General features: G+C 44.2%; 1 protein-coding gene across 1 annotated transcript in view; it reads left to right on the forward strand.

Moving 5' to 3' along the window:
* ANKH (ANKH inorganic pyrophosphate transport regulator) overlaps positions 1-15,052 on the forward strand; it is a 508,089-nt gene that overhangs the window by 195,352 nt on the left and 297,685 nt on the right. Inside the window, exon 2 of the mRNA XM_086965246.1 lies at positions 7,495-7,711. Coding sequence (XP_086821372.1) covers positions 7,495-7,711 — 217 coding nt within the window. The remainder of the gene's footprint in view (positions 1-7,494; positions 7,712-15,052) is intronic.

The following is a 15,052-nucleotide window of genomic DNA, read 5'->3' on the forward strand; positions in this document are numbered from 1 at the left end:
GATGCCAGAAACGTCCAGTAGCGGGGTTGTGGACTAAGTACTTGGACACTTAAGAACATCCAGATGGAGACTTCGTTGAGGAGTCTGATGACTAGGAGAGCGTATCTGATGTGGACAGGTGCCTTACCTTGGGGACCACAATTGTGGCGGAGAACATGCATTGATCTGAATTAGGGCTGGATTCTTTGGATACACATCTCACCTCAGTAGCAGGACGGTTCACGCTACACTGTCCACCTTTAACCCTCACACCTCGACATGGTGCCTCCGCTATGGTGGAACCTCCCGTGTACCAGATGGTGATGGCCACACTAGACCTATCCCCCTCCCGATTGTCTACAATTCCTCTGCCCTGATGGATTTGAGCGATCCCTTCCCGGGTTTATGACAGTTTGAGGTTTGATATTTTTGTTTTCTATTCTTTCCCCCTCCCTTTCCTGGATTGACATGGTATTCTGGATTAGTGACTTCCCTATGACAAGTTATATATTGTATATCTTCAAGTTTTAGCTTATACTACAGTCAAACTTGAATTGTGGTGTCAGTTGAGAAGTTGGTGCAACTAATGTCTACATAGTTGTAGCTTAGATAATGGTTTATTGATTCTGTCTGCACGTTTGTTGCGCCCTGCGAGGTCTTGACTTCTGCTACTGTATTATGTGATCACTAACCACCTTCAGGTGATGTTCACCAATAAAATATGTTTTAAAAAAATCTATCAATCAAGCTATACCTCATGTTTGGGTGCTTTTATTGCTCAAAAGGCCCATATTTCAAATGGACCCGAAATAGGAAAAAATGTTCACAAGAGTCTGTGAAACATACGTTTTATCATCCTGATGGCAGCCCCCAAACCACCAGCGCCTTTTACAGCTGTCAGGACCATTAAATATGAAAGGCAATAGGGGACCAAATTAAGCAGCAGGGTTAAAAAAATGATGCATCAGGAAAAGGCAACTTACGCCGAACGTTCCCTGACCGGATTGCTTTGATCCACTGGAACTTAAAATATAATTTTTGCTTGAAATCTTCAAATTATACAGCAAATTATATGTCACGTGCAGACAATGCTTATTGGTGCGTAAACACGTCAGCTTCAGAATGACACAATTCCATAGGATCTGACAATTACTCATTAATTGTTTCAGCATCACTCTATTTCATGAAAGATGGAAAAAATCACGTGCCCCTTGTAAACTGCCCCTTGAAGAGAAACGTTTTACCAGTCTCACTCTCTCTTTTTACTGATAGAATGTGCGGGGGATGTTTTTTTCTAAGATTGCACCTTCTTAACTTCATGAATGTTTTTTCTCTTTTCTGTAGCCAAACAGTATAATCCAGTATTTTACATTCTACTTACAATAAATATGTGCCCAATCAAAAATGCCGAACCTGTAACCTCAATCTTGGGGTTCGGGTGACGTTCACCCCATATACTTTGTTATTAAAAATAGTGAAACGTTTAAGAAATTCTTATCTCACTGTAAATCGTTCTCTGCACTTAGAAAAAAAGGATAGAACTGGGAAATTATTAGATAACCCTCAGAAGGCCAAACTTCATTTTCTAAGCCTTTTGGCTTCTTTCACTGGATTGCGTTAGGTAATCCAGCTGGGCCCCGATGATGAAGCATGCCACCTACCAGGTAGGTGGGTGAGGGGTTTCTTAAAACATCATGCAGTTGTTTGCGCTTTTCTAGTTCTCCCTATTAGCTAGGTTCTAGTCTGAAACACTGACTGTATGACCTTGCATAGGACTTGTCTACTGTGTTTACAAACACATTCTTTCACTGGATGCCATTCGAAAGCCATCCTCTTCCCTCATCTCAGCTAATGCATGATGCTTATTTATACACAGTTTTTCCATTTATATATATGCAAATGAGTCTAGTGGTTCTGAACAGTACATTATCTTTCACCATGAAGGGACGCCATATTCCCTCCTCTGTGATTTTGCAGCTCATTTCCTCTTTAAAGAGAGGACGGAGAGCATGTGATGATAAGGGAAAATATCTATCAGTACAGTGTCTCTTTTAATCAATGTGCCTAGACCTCACTCGGTTCGAATTTCTTCAGAATATTTAATGAAATCCCAATGGAGCTTCTTAGACGTGATGATTTGTGTTCGTAGAGCTACAACAACCACTTGCCTGTTGATATTTCAGAGAGAAACCAATTCCTTCACTTGTCAGCGTTGTGTGGGTAGAATTTAGTTTTGATACAAAATGCTCTGAGTGCTTTTACCTGAGGAAATAATTTGAATAAAACAAAAATGTAAAAAATAGATTGTATTGCAAATAGATGCACTTTGTTATCCTGGAATTGTTTGGTTTATCTCCCCCATCCCCTCTGCAACAATTTTTTTCCCCTCTTGTCAGGGCATCGTTTCTGGTTCAGATAAATCAATCTTCACCTTTCACAACACCAGTCATAATAAACTTGGCAACAATCCCTTTGACCTTTTACCTGTGAAGGGAAAAGGTCACGTTAGTCAAATACATACAGTAAATAACTACATACACTCCACCTGTCTTCATCCGCCTTCCCCTCTCCCCTGTCGCCAACTGGTTCCTGGGTTAAAGAATAAAAAGGCAAAAACAGGTCAGTGGTCTCTCCAGGGCTCCCCGTGTAAGGGTACAAGGGGACCCCTTTGGGTCCTCAGTCGTCATCATCATCATCTGATCCGTCCAGTGCAGCGTAGTCGCGCAGGAGGCTGTGCATACGGCACACCAGGGTAGATGTCTCCTTACTCCCTACTACCAGGCGGTTTCTGGAAAACAGAAGAACACCTTTAAAACAGCACAGGAGCCTCCAGCAACCCTGGAGGTCACCTAGTGCATGTGTCCCAGGGAACAAACCATACATCACAGAGTCCATGGTGATGCATGAAGTAGGAATCCAGGCCCTAAGCTCCGTGCCTAGGGCCTTCAGCAGATCCTATGCATGCATGCACTCCCAGAAGAGATGGTATGTTATCTCGTCCACGGTGCCCCCCCTTGGGTAGGACTTGTATCGGTTGAGTCCTCTTGCCTGCATGAAGACTCTCACAGGAAGTCCTCATTGAATGGCCTTCCAGGCGATGTCTTTGTGCTGGTTCGTCAGGCGCTTGGATGCGACGTTTCCCCACATGTGGTCCGCTGTGGCTGAGAGGAGGGCGCTGATCGGCTCGCTGATGTCCCTTGCACATATCTGCCATTGGACAAGCTTCGGGCCCATGTGGCGGGGGCGACAGCCTCCAACCAGTATTCCTTCACGAACGTCTCCACTTCCTTGTAGAACCATGGAGTCTCCCAGTTGTATGGGATGGCGCTCACCTACTCTGCCCATCCGAGGCACCTCCACGTTGGCAACAGCAAGAAGCGTGCCATTAGAAAGCCAAAATGCTCACATCTTCGGTCCTCAGGGTGTTCCTCAGGCAGTGGCACACGAAGATTCACCCTAGGATGGTGGCGATGTCCGGTACTCCCTTGCCTCCCTTGTCGTGGGTCTTGAACATCACCGCCACCTTCATTCTGTCCATCATCGAGCTCCAGATGAAGTTTTAGATCATTCTCGTGAGGGCCTTGGACGTTCTCGTCTGCACAGGCCACACTTGAGCGACGTACGTGAGGGTCTCGTTCCGCAGGACCAAAGACTTCCCTTTGATCGTCAGCTTCTGGAGGCTCCAGAGTCCCAGCTTCTGCCTTGTCTTCGCCAGTATTTCTTCCCATGTGTTCTCCACTGCACCGTCTCCGCCGAACCAGACTCCAAGGATATTCAGGAAGTCCTGCTTGATTGGGGAATGGCAGTGGGTCTCGGGTGGGGGTCCAGTGTCCGAAGAGTAGGGTTTCCGACTTGGCCCTGTTGATCTTGACTCCTGATGCTTTCTCATACTTGATACAGGTCCTCTCCAGCTTTTTCACAGATGGTCTGTCCGTGCAGAAGACTGAGACGTCATCCATTTAGAGGGCGCACTTCACTTCACCTTGTCCCCTGCTTTCTGGTGCCTTTACTCCTCTAATGCTCTGGTTCTGCCTGATGAATTCAGTGAGGAACTAAATCACGCAGATGAACAGGAGGGGGGAAAGCGGGCAGCCCTGCCTCACCCCCGACAGGACGGGGAATGGGTCGGTTCTCCAGCCATTTACCAATACCGTGCTGGAGATGTCTCTATAGATTGTGGTCCCCACCAAGAAGTCTCCCAGTCCCAGTGCTCTGAGTGTCTGGTCCATGAAATCATGGGAAACGCTGTTGAATGGCTTTTCCTGGTCCAGGCTGACCAAGACCCTGTTGCAGGAATTGCAGCATACTGCCCTTGCCCACCATTTCCTCATAGAGGTCCAGCAAGTCTGTCCTGATCAGGTCCCACAGTTCGACGTAAAGTTCAACTGGGAGACCGGCATTCCCGGTTGTCTTGCCTCTCTTGGAGGTCGTGGCAGCCAAGTACAGATCTTCCAGGGTGAAGGGCGCATTCAGGCCCTTTCTCTCTTCCGGACCCAGTGTCTTTGCGATGCCCTGCAGGAAACTATCTGCCTGGGCTCTCTCTGACAACTTTGGTGAGTAGAGGTCGCCATAAAAGTCGGTTACGACTCTCATGACTTCCTCTTTCTCACTTTGGAGGTTGCCCGCCTGGTCCCAAAGCTCTACCAGCGGTGTGTGGGATGAGTGAAGTTTCTTAAAGAAGAACAAGTTGCATTTCTCGTCCTTCTCAAGGTTCTCGGTTTAGGTCAGGAAGATGTTTTTCTTGGATTCTTCCCTAAAGTGGTATGTGAGCCCTTTTCAGGTTTCCTCTAAATCGTCATCCACATCCCATCCCCTGAGCTCAAGTTCGTACAATTGCTGCAGTTTGCCCTGCAGTCTCCTAAACAACTTCTTCTTTTCCTGTGGAGCAGCTCTGCTTGCATCCTGGAAGAAGCTCCGGAACCTGTCCTTCACCCATTCCCACCACTCGCTGGCGGAATGAAAGAGGTAAAGCATGTCCCTCCACACTACATACAAAGTTCTGAGGTTTGCCATTAACTCCTCATTTTCCAACAAAGAGCAGTTCAGCTTCCGCAATCCTGGGCCAGTGGGGAACTCCCTTTAAGTACCCCCTTGAAACTGACTACTCTGTGGTCAGAGAAGAGGACAGCGACCATGGAGCTTCGCCCAGGCTTTACTGTTGGGAAGGTGAATAGGAAGTCGATCCGTGAACGTACAGATCCGTCCGGCCTACTCCAGGAAAAATTCCTGGCATTCGGCCTCATGCTCCCAATGTTATCCTGAAGGGACGCCTAAACTATCATCTCCCCAACTCCACCAACAACCTGGACGTCACATCCATCCCTGCCGAGCCTGACCCAGTGCGTCCATCCAACTCTACTATGCAGTTGAAATCACCACCCATCAGAACGGCTCTGCAGGTCATGAGTTGCATCCTGAGCAGCCTGAACATCTTGAGTTGTTCATTCTTCTCTTGGGGGGCATAGACATTGATGAGCCTAACGGGCAAACTGGCCATGAGCCGTCCACGACCAGCACTCTGCCGTTGACATGGTCGGTGACCTTGTTCATGGTGAACTACCTCCCCTGATTAGAATGGCCACTCCAGATGATTTGAAATTGTTACCTTCCGACCAAAAAGATGGCTTGTGTGTCTACTGCCATTCAAGCTGGCAGAACGACTGGGCGTACGGAATCCCGCATTCCTGCAGAAGGTAGATATCTCGGTTCTGAGTGGGCAGGAAGCGCAACGTGCCAGCCTGCATAACCTGATCCTTCACACTCCTGAGATTTAGGGTGAACAATGATATAGCCATTTTCTCAGCACCAGAAGTCGGTGTCTGGTTTCTGAACCTGCCTGTGGGGGTTTACTAGCCCGCTGGGTGCTGAACCGCCTGTAGGCCCTCTGCCACTGGTGTGGATGTCTCTGGAATCTCAATGGAGATTCCCACTGTGGCTTCTGGGACTTCAACCCACTCGTCTTGTCCCACTTCGTCATCATCTTCCTCTTCTGCTCCAGCATCTGGTGCTTCACTGACTATCTGGTGAAGCCTCTCCAGGTCTTGTCTGACATCTTCCATGGGTCGGTTGGGGGTCATCATCGTCCTCCATTCCGATGTCAACTGTCCAGGAGTCCACTGTGATGTAATTTCCCTCTGTCTCCTGGTGTTCCTGGGCTTTGGTGATCTTCCTGGTGTAGAAGTCATCCTTCATGAGCATCTCCCTTTTTCTGGTGTTCCAGGAGAGGGTCTGGCCTCCTGTCTCGCTGGGCGACGGAGTAAATTACTCTGTCATCCTGCTGGAGGTGCCTCCCACCAGATTTAGAAATGTCTGTTTACCCGGCGGGCATTTCTAGCATTGACAGGAACCACCGTTACTGTTGTTCCTGCCAATGCATTGTACGTTTGACGGACGGTTCTGTTAACATTAAACAGCCATACATTAAACTTGCAACTTTTTTTATTTAAAAAAAGAAAATTCTAAAAGGTGATTTTCTTTTGAAAATAAAAAAAATGCCCCCATGGTTAGCAGTGCATTCTGCACTTTTCAATGATTCTTACCAACAGGTTTTTCCGGGCATTGAAAAACAGCTATATGTCCGCCTATCTAATTAGGCGAATGGACATATAGCCAAACCTCTGACTGGCCTTACTGCATTGTCCCGTTAGAGGAGGTTAACTATGGCTGGGACAGAGTAGTCTCCACTGTCATGAAACTATGGTCTGCATATATTTAAATCAGACGGGTTAACTGTAATGTTGACGGAGAGGGAACTCAATTGCCGTTGTAATGGAGTTCCCTCTATGCCAAGATTTAAATTAGGTCTTAAATCCCATCCATTATGCCTGTCTCACTTATTTTATATTTGGTGCAATGTATGCAGATGTAACTGATTAAATCTTCCAGGTATAATCCCAAAATGACCTTTTATAAAATGGTTTTATTGTAATTGATAAGTTCGCGGCTGTCCCGCCATTCATTGACAGAACCCATATGTTGCTTTGACTCCACTGATTGACAGCTGCTGTTTTAGGAAAGCATACATGAGCTGGTTCAATCTGATTAGTCCTCGGGTACTGTGTTTCTTTTCAGTACATTTTCTTTAATGTTTATTTTGTTACTTGTTTTGTGGTTTTGTAAAGTGCTATTTACAGTGCCGTCTTAATGCATGGGCACGCCGGGCAGTTGCATAGGGGCCCCATGAAGACCAGAATTTAACACTAATTTTCTGCTAAACATTTTTATTACTGTTGTGTAGGCAAGACCCAGTGAACTGCTCTGCGCGGAGGCATATAATGCTGTTAAGACGGCCCTGGGAGTCATACTAGTGCATGGATGAGACAAGTGGATTTAATGGTGGAAATCTTCCAATACTTCTTTGAGACTGCTAGGTCAGAGTAGTGGTAAAAACTCCGGATGGGAGGGTAGTCTAAGGAAGTTAGTGGTTGACTGACAAGCAAGATTAGGAGTGGCTCTGCTTTTTAGTTGGTGGTTGATTCTGTTTTTTACACTGTTTTTTGTTTTTGTTTTTACCAGGCCTTGAATCGGGGTATTGCAGCGGTCAAGGAGGATGCAATTGAGATGCTGGCCAGCTACGGACTGGCCTACTCCCTCATGAAGTTCTTTACGGGTCCGATGAGCGACTTCAAGAATGTGGGTCTAGTGTTTGTAAACAGCAAGCGGGATCGAAGAAAAGCAGTTCTGTGCATGATGGTGGCTGGTGCTGTGGCAGCTGTATTCCATACTCTTATAGGTAAGTGTAAAACATGCACTAGGATGTGCTTTTGACTCATTGTGCCTGTGTGACCATGATGGATTGATTACCATGTCTTCAGGCCCCTTCACCTGAATGATGCAGTGTGAACAATTTACGGTGGTGAATCCTGGAGTTTGGTTTCGGTCTGAAGAGTAAAGTGTGCTTAGAATGCTGTGGATAAGATAGTGATAAGGTGGGGTTGCAAGTCTAAGTGCTTTCTGTGCAACTCAAGGTTTTAGCACTAGCTAGGACTTCAAGTTGGTTGCCATCGTAAAGTGTCAGTGCTAATTGTTATATCATGAAGGAAAATGATGTTCTCTGCTCAATCTTGTGCAAGCATTTTCTCGCTGCAGATGAAGTGACATTTATTTCTCCTCAATTGTATTGTAAGGGTGTCGGAGGACCTAGTACAACCAATGGAAATGTGACCCTTCACCCCTTGTTTTCGTAGCAATAGACAGCCAAAATGGAGGTGCCGCTGTACCTTTATGCCCCGGAGGTCCAGTGTCACTGCAGCGTATGCACTATGACAGCTCCTCATCTCCCTCACCCATGAGAGCGGGCGCATATTTAATGCTTTCATAGACAGTCGGACTAGTCCCTCCTTTTGATGCAACAGGGAAAGTGACCACAGTCACAAGGCTCTGGCCACTGGAACTCCCTGCCTATGACATACCATCTGAAAACAGACTACAGAAAATTCTGCAAACCCTTGAAGACTAACCTTTTCATCAAGCTTATTATGTGGAACCAAGCAAAGCTTTGCCGTGTCTGTTCCACCCCCCCCTTGTTTCCTCTCCCTCTTCCTCCTTGATGAACTTATGTTAAATCCAGATGCCAAAAGTTTTACAAAAATAAAGTTGTTTAATCGCAGCAGCACAGTACAACACAGCTTACAGTTCAGAGGGGAGGCAGAAATTACGGTACATATAATTCACAACAATTGCTAGGTCAGAAGTAAAATGAAAAACATGTTGAAAGTAAACTATAGTGCACAATAATTTATTTACAATGAAATAGGAAATAAGCAATTGTAAAACTCAATATAGGCAACACTGAGCACCAATCATCAAATATCGTCAAATAATAAAAAAATGCATACTTTTTGTGTGCGGTCAAACAACTGTGATCTGTTTTCAGTAAAGTTGAGGTCCAAATCACAGCTCTTTTTCTTTGAGGAAGTGTGACTTGTTCCCTCAAATGTATGTATAACTTAGATGCAGATTGTGTATGTGTGGCGATACATTTAAGTGTGCATAGGAAAACAGATACATGTCAGGGAAGTTTGTCTTTCCCATGGCCTTATGTGTCAAATTTATGGCGTACAGTTGTAAATCACAACGATGCATTAGAATACTCCAGCATGTTAGAACTGATGACTGTGCTTGTGATTTGACCACTAACTTTTGAACGTAATGTGAAGGTAAATGGTAATCGTGTATGGGTTGAACCAGAGACAACCGGACTTGAGTTCTAGTATAAATATTTCTTGTCCATCCACAATACGTCAATAGTCTCACTTGAGGACTTAATAAGAAATTCAAGATATTATTAGCAGGTAAATACGTTGTCAGTCTGAAAATCATTTCATAAAATCGTAGTGAAAACTCATCAACTTTGAATTATAATACACCAATCGCTGCAGAAAATGTTAGGTGGAAAAACTTTTTTCTACAAATTGAAGCATCAAGGCCTGGATCACAATCCGTTCAAAAGCAAAGGTTTGGTAATTAGTTAGTTGGTGAAAAGACTGAATGCAGTTCTGAGTTTCACAACTTGGAACAGGGACTTTCAGGCAAATTAAGCATGAATTCAATAGTTTCTGGGATCGCAAACCATAATTTTTAACAATTGTCTCCTGTCCCTGGTCTGGAGGGAGATTTTACCTTTTGCAAACTAGCTGGGCAAACAACAATGTTGGGCACACTTTGCATCCGACTTGTAATACAGTTTTGAGCACAAATTAGAGTTTGCATTCGAAAATCAATTTGCAGCACAATTGTAATTAGGGCCAAAATTAATGAAAGACGAATGCAATAGTGCAGTATGGAGACTGAGTCTGCTGAACGACATCATCAGTTTTCTGCATCCTCCATTTTGGGGCTAAAATTGGATATTTGGTGTTTTGGGGTTTATTTAATCTTAGGGTCAGGTAGCAAGCTAATACATAAGGACTGTCTTTGGACATTTAAATATGTGCCCTCTCGGTTAGTGTGGAAATTCACTGTATGGTTGTGACCCAACAGTGAAAATATGTTGAACAAAAATAATTTCAAACGTTTGGTACTATATATTATGCCAGATAATTACTTGTCTGAAATCAGATTGGAATAGGGGTGGTGGTAAGCCAGCACCTAGGATAGTCCCTATTTTATTTTCCCTTTAGTTGTTTTATTAGGATTGTTCCAGTTGATATTGAAAGAGTGATTTGTATGATTAAATGTATACATACAGGTATTTGTATGGTGAAAATGTTGTACATTATTGGAAATGTAAAATAGATAGCAGTGAATTGATGCTACAATTATGTGATATGTTGTCTAGATTTTTCTGCAAATTGTGTGAAAAAGAGGAAATACCACAACATGATTGCTGGTATATATTTATAGCAATGTTACCCCCATTCTGCTACTTCTCTGTGGTAGTTTTATTCTAGCACATCAGAAAATAAAAACCTATGTTGATTTTCAGAAGTGGTTCATACCCACATACCTGTTTGAACAATTATACTTCTATTCGATAAAGGCCTTCTGTTCTTGTCATGCAAAGCCAGCTGCACTGATAAATTCAGCCAGTGAAAAGATGAAGGTCAAGTTCCTCTCCAGTTGCCTTCAGTTAGAATTGGTGATATGATTTTGTATGGAATGTCCCACTGTTGCCTGGTGTGAAGGTCTCCTCTTTAACCCCTCATTCTTTGTGCTCGCCTTTTATAACCTTATTTCACTGTTGTTAAATATCTCACAAAAACAATTAACAGAGAGTGGCGTGATTCTCTTTCACCTATTTTCATTCTGCAAGCCTGTGTTCTTTTGAACAACAACAATAAATAAGATTCATACTTATCAACCATTCCAGAAACTATTCAGAAATCAATGACAAGAAGTTTAAAACAGAAGAACCATCACTTAAATACTACAAGTCTGTTCAAGCATTATTTGATTATCACATTGCAGAACACAATAATTTAAACTCATTGTGAATTCTATCTATCACACATATTCTTTTTTGCTTGATTGATTAGCACATGTAACTCAGGAAGTGAAATACATAGAAGAGAAAATACATAAGTTTCCTAATAAAGGTCTACACTATCAGTGTCTTGATAAAAAGGCATGGCAGCCCCATCAGGATTAAAGGATGTTGTGAAATTCTGAGACCAAAATAGATCACCATAACCCCAGGAGGAAATTACAAATCCAACTCAAACACACCATAAAGCGACATACCTTGGCATTGAAGTAGAAAAGGAAAAGCTCTCAGTACAGCTAGACAAGTGTCAAAGAAAGAAAGGCAAATTAGTATCAACATATTTATATAGTAAGTGCTAGGCATTCTTGATCAATACCCATATGAAGATAAATGATATCACATTAATGTTTATACATAAAATGTCAGTCTTAAGAAATTTAGAGCTGTTTATAGCATTCAGGCACTAATCAAACCAATTTTCTTCCCATCTAATCACTCTGTAAATATCACATTTGCGGAAAATAGTTGAATAAATGGAATATCTTCTTTCCTGCAGAAATAAAGTGCATCTCTTCTTTGCATAGTATTAATTTATCAAAGAACATTTTCAGCTGGATTTTTCGCAGCCTTGAAAGAGAAATTTTGCTTCATTGAAACACACCAGTTAATAAGTATTTCTGATGACCATCTAGTTTTAAAATCCTGAAAGGATGGTGGACCTAGTTAACACAAGTAATCTGGACCCAAAAAGTGAAGCAGATGGAGTTTCAGTTCTTCCCAAAAGCCAGTGTTCCCATTAATTATGTTTTAAATAGTTGGGTTCTGGGTTAGGCCCAGGCGAAATTTCCTTTACGCCGGTGCAACCTCGTTGAATTTCAGAAATTTTACCCGAAATTTCCCAAAGTACGCCATTATACAATGACGCATAATTACACCTCATTCGTGGCAAAGATTTAGGCTTAGAACATGGGGACAAGGAATGCCCAGGAAATGAGGAGCAGCTGTTTGCCGCACGTGTGCTTTTTTGCTCATTTTCTTTAATACAAAATACATTCTCACATCCAAAATGGACACATTTCATACTTAAATATAGTGACAAATGCTATTTAGACTCGAGGATGCATTTTGCTGTTAAATATAGTGCTGAATGGTGTTTTATTATTTTGTGTAATTATGCATAGTTATGCACAATTCTTCAGAAATTTCATGTAATTACGCAAGTGCAAAGAATGGAAGTTCACACACCTCTAGTACAGACTTTAAAACAAATTTTGGATCTCACCACAGGTCATTGAGATGATTGTCCAAAAGCATCTTCTGCACAAGAGCAATCCAGGAAGCTTTAACGGCAGTGACCTACTTTGAAAGCTCAGTAAAGACATCTCAGTAAAATGAGGTACCTGGGTTACTCTGCACATTCTACACAACTCTACTAAACTGGACGCACAACTCAAACTCATCCACTTACATGATTTCATTCACACATATGTGTGTGTATATATGTATATATGCAACAAATCTCCTTCCCGAAGAAAAAGAGCAGAGACCCAAGGGGAAAACAGTTGGAGGCTTTATTTTCAGGTAAATGGCGGATGCATTTCTGGCTGGTAATAGCCTTCGTCAGCGCCCAAAGCCTCCTCAAGAGATGCAACACTGTGTTGGTAAGTCCCGCCCCTTTTGAACCCGTGGTTGCAGGTCCGCACCGCCCTTTAGCTCTTAAAGCAGCACACCTGTGTAGCACCCAGATGGTAGGGGGAAACTACAAGTCCCAGGGTTCCCGGTGGTAGGTTCCTGGCGATGTTGCTGGGGGGGGTGAAGAAATAGTTTTCTTCTTGTGCGTTCGTGCGGGAAGCCAAGTGTGCCCTCAAAAATAAAAAACCAAAGCGTGATGATTTTTTAGCAAAGCGGCTTTGCAGTCCAAAAAAACAGCGCCTCCTCAGCTCCCCTGTACCGCTTCAGCCACAGAGTCCAGGGATACATGCGGCAGGGACTGCAGTGACAGTGCACACTGCCCGGAGCGAGGTTGGAATACCCTTGCAACTGCCAAATTTCTTCCCGGGCTCCTTGGCGGACATAGGACCATCCAAACACCTTTGGCGACACAGAGAACTGGAGCAGTTCAAGCCAGTGAAGTCCAAGCCCAGAGTGAAGCAGGGGTACTCTGTAGTGCGTCTCTGGCTGACGCATTGGGATATGCAACAAATCTCCTTCCCGAAGAAAAAGAGCAGAGACCCAAGGGGAAAACAGTTGGAGGCTTTATTTCCAGGTAAATGGCGGATGCATTTCTCGCTGGTAATAGCCTTCGTCAGCGCTGAAAGCCTCGTCAAGAGATGCAACACTGTGTTGGTAAGTCCCTCCCCTTTTGAACCCATGGTTGCAGGTCCGCACCGCCCTTTAGCTCTTGAAGCAGCACACCTGTGTAGCACCCAGATGGTAGGGGGAAACTACAAGTCACAGGGTTCCCGGTGGTAGGTTCCTGGTGATGTTGCTGGGGGGGTGAAGAAATAGTTTTCTTCTTGTGCGTTCGTGCGGGAAGCCAAGTGTGCCCTCAAAAATAAAAAACCAAAGTGTGATGATTTTTTACCAAAGCGGCTTTGCAGTCCAAAAAAACAGCGCCTCCTCAGCTCCCCTGTACCGCTTCAGCCACAGAGTCCAGGGATACATGCGGCAGGGACTGCAGTGACAGTGCACGCTGCCCGGAGCGAGGTTGGAATACATATACTAGCAGCCCGCCCCGGCGTTGCCCGGGGCAGAAGGGGGCTGGGGGCAGCGTTTTAGGCTTCTGTGCACTCCCGCCCGGTCCCCCGCCCGCCCCGACATTGCCCAGACCGCCTCCCTCCTGCTCCCCGCGCTCCGGACTTCACCGCCACTCCTCTTTTAGGCTTCTGTGCACTCCCGCCCGGGACCCCGCCTGCCCTGACCGCCCCCCACCTCCCGCCCACCTCCCGCCTCGCCTTTGCCTTACCTGAGCCGCCGCTCCTCCCCGCTCTCCGGACTTCACCGCCACTCCTCGCCGCTCGTCACCGCTCCTTCACCGCCACTCCTCGCCGCTCTTCACCGCTCCTCCCCGCCTGTCGTCATCCCGCACGTCTAGGTCGCGGTCAGCGCTACGTCGCGGCCGGCGCTAGTTTTAGGGGACTACTTTGTTTTTAAATTTTGATTTATTAATTTACGTTTTATTTTTATTTTATGTCGCCTATGTCCATCTACACACCCTGAGGATTCCAACAATGTATTGGGTGTGTGGATTGGCGCTGTGGTTCCCGAGTTTACCTTGCCAAAAGGTTTCTGTTCTCTCTTTATAATAGTAGTATAGATATATATATATATATATATATATATATATATATATATATATATATATATATATATATATATATATATATATATATATATATATATATATATATATATATATATATATATATCCAGTTAAACAGTTGTCACCAGTATCCACAAGACAACAAGCTGAGGCCCATTTGCATTCCAGGTGAGTTTTAATGGCAGAAAACACTCACCTGGAATGCAAATGGGCCTCGGCTTGTTGTCTTGTTGATACTGCTGACAACTGTTTAACTGGATTTACGGGGGTAAGGCGAACCCCGCTGTGGCCCGCCGAATGAAAGTGGTGTTGGTTCATTTCGCCATTGCGTATGGGATATATATATATATATATATATAATCATGTAATATATGTATATATAGCCATCACTTTCGGCAGTGTTGGTTGGTGCTTGATCCCTAGCGGTGCCCTTCAAGGTGAAAGGCGTCTGAAAATCTCACAACTCCTCAAGGTCCAACAAAGAAGACAGGCACTCTGGATGCGTGTACAAATAGATTTATTGCGCGGCATCAGCAAAAAACGTACAAGGAAGCTTTTCGGCAGAGAAATGCCTTTGTCAATATGACACGCAACATTTTGCTCAAACATCAAATAACGTAGAAAACAGCAGCTAGAGTAATCTGGGTATACAATGCACAATTGTAAAACATATTAAAGGCACACATTTGTCATTATGAAAAAGGTGGTATCTCAAGCACAATTGCATTCCAATTGATATTTGCGCAGTACAACACTGTTGCCTGTATTGGCTCTTCAACTAAACACAATGAGGGGGACGGGATGTATAATCCCCGCTGTCACATGTA

This window comes from Lissotriton vulgaris, chromosome 4_1 (assembly GCF_964263255.1).
Source record: "Lissotriton vulgaris chromosome 4_1, aLisVul1.2, whole genome shotgun sequence".
Lineage (NCBI taxonomy): Eukaryota > Metazoa > Chordata > Amphibia > Caudata > Salamandridae > Lissotriton > Lissotriton vulgaris.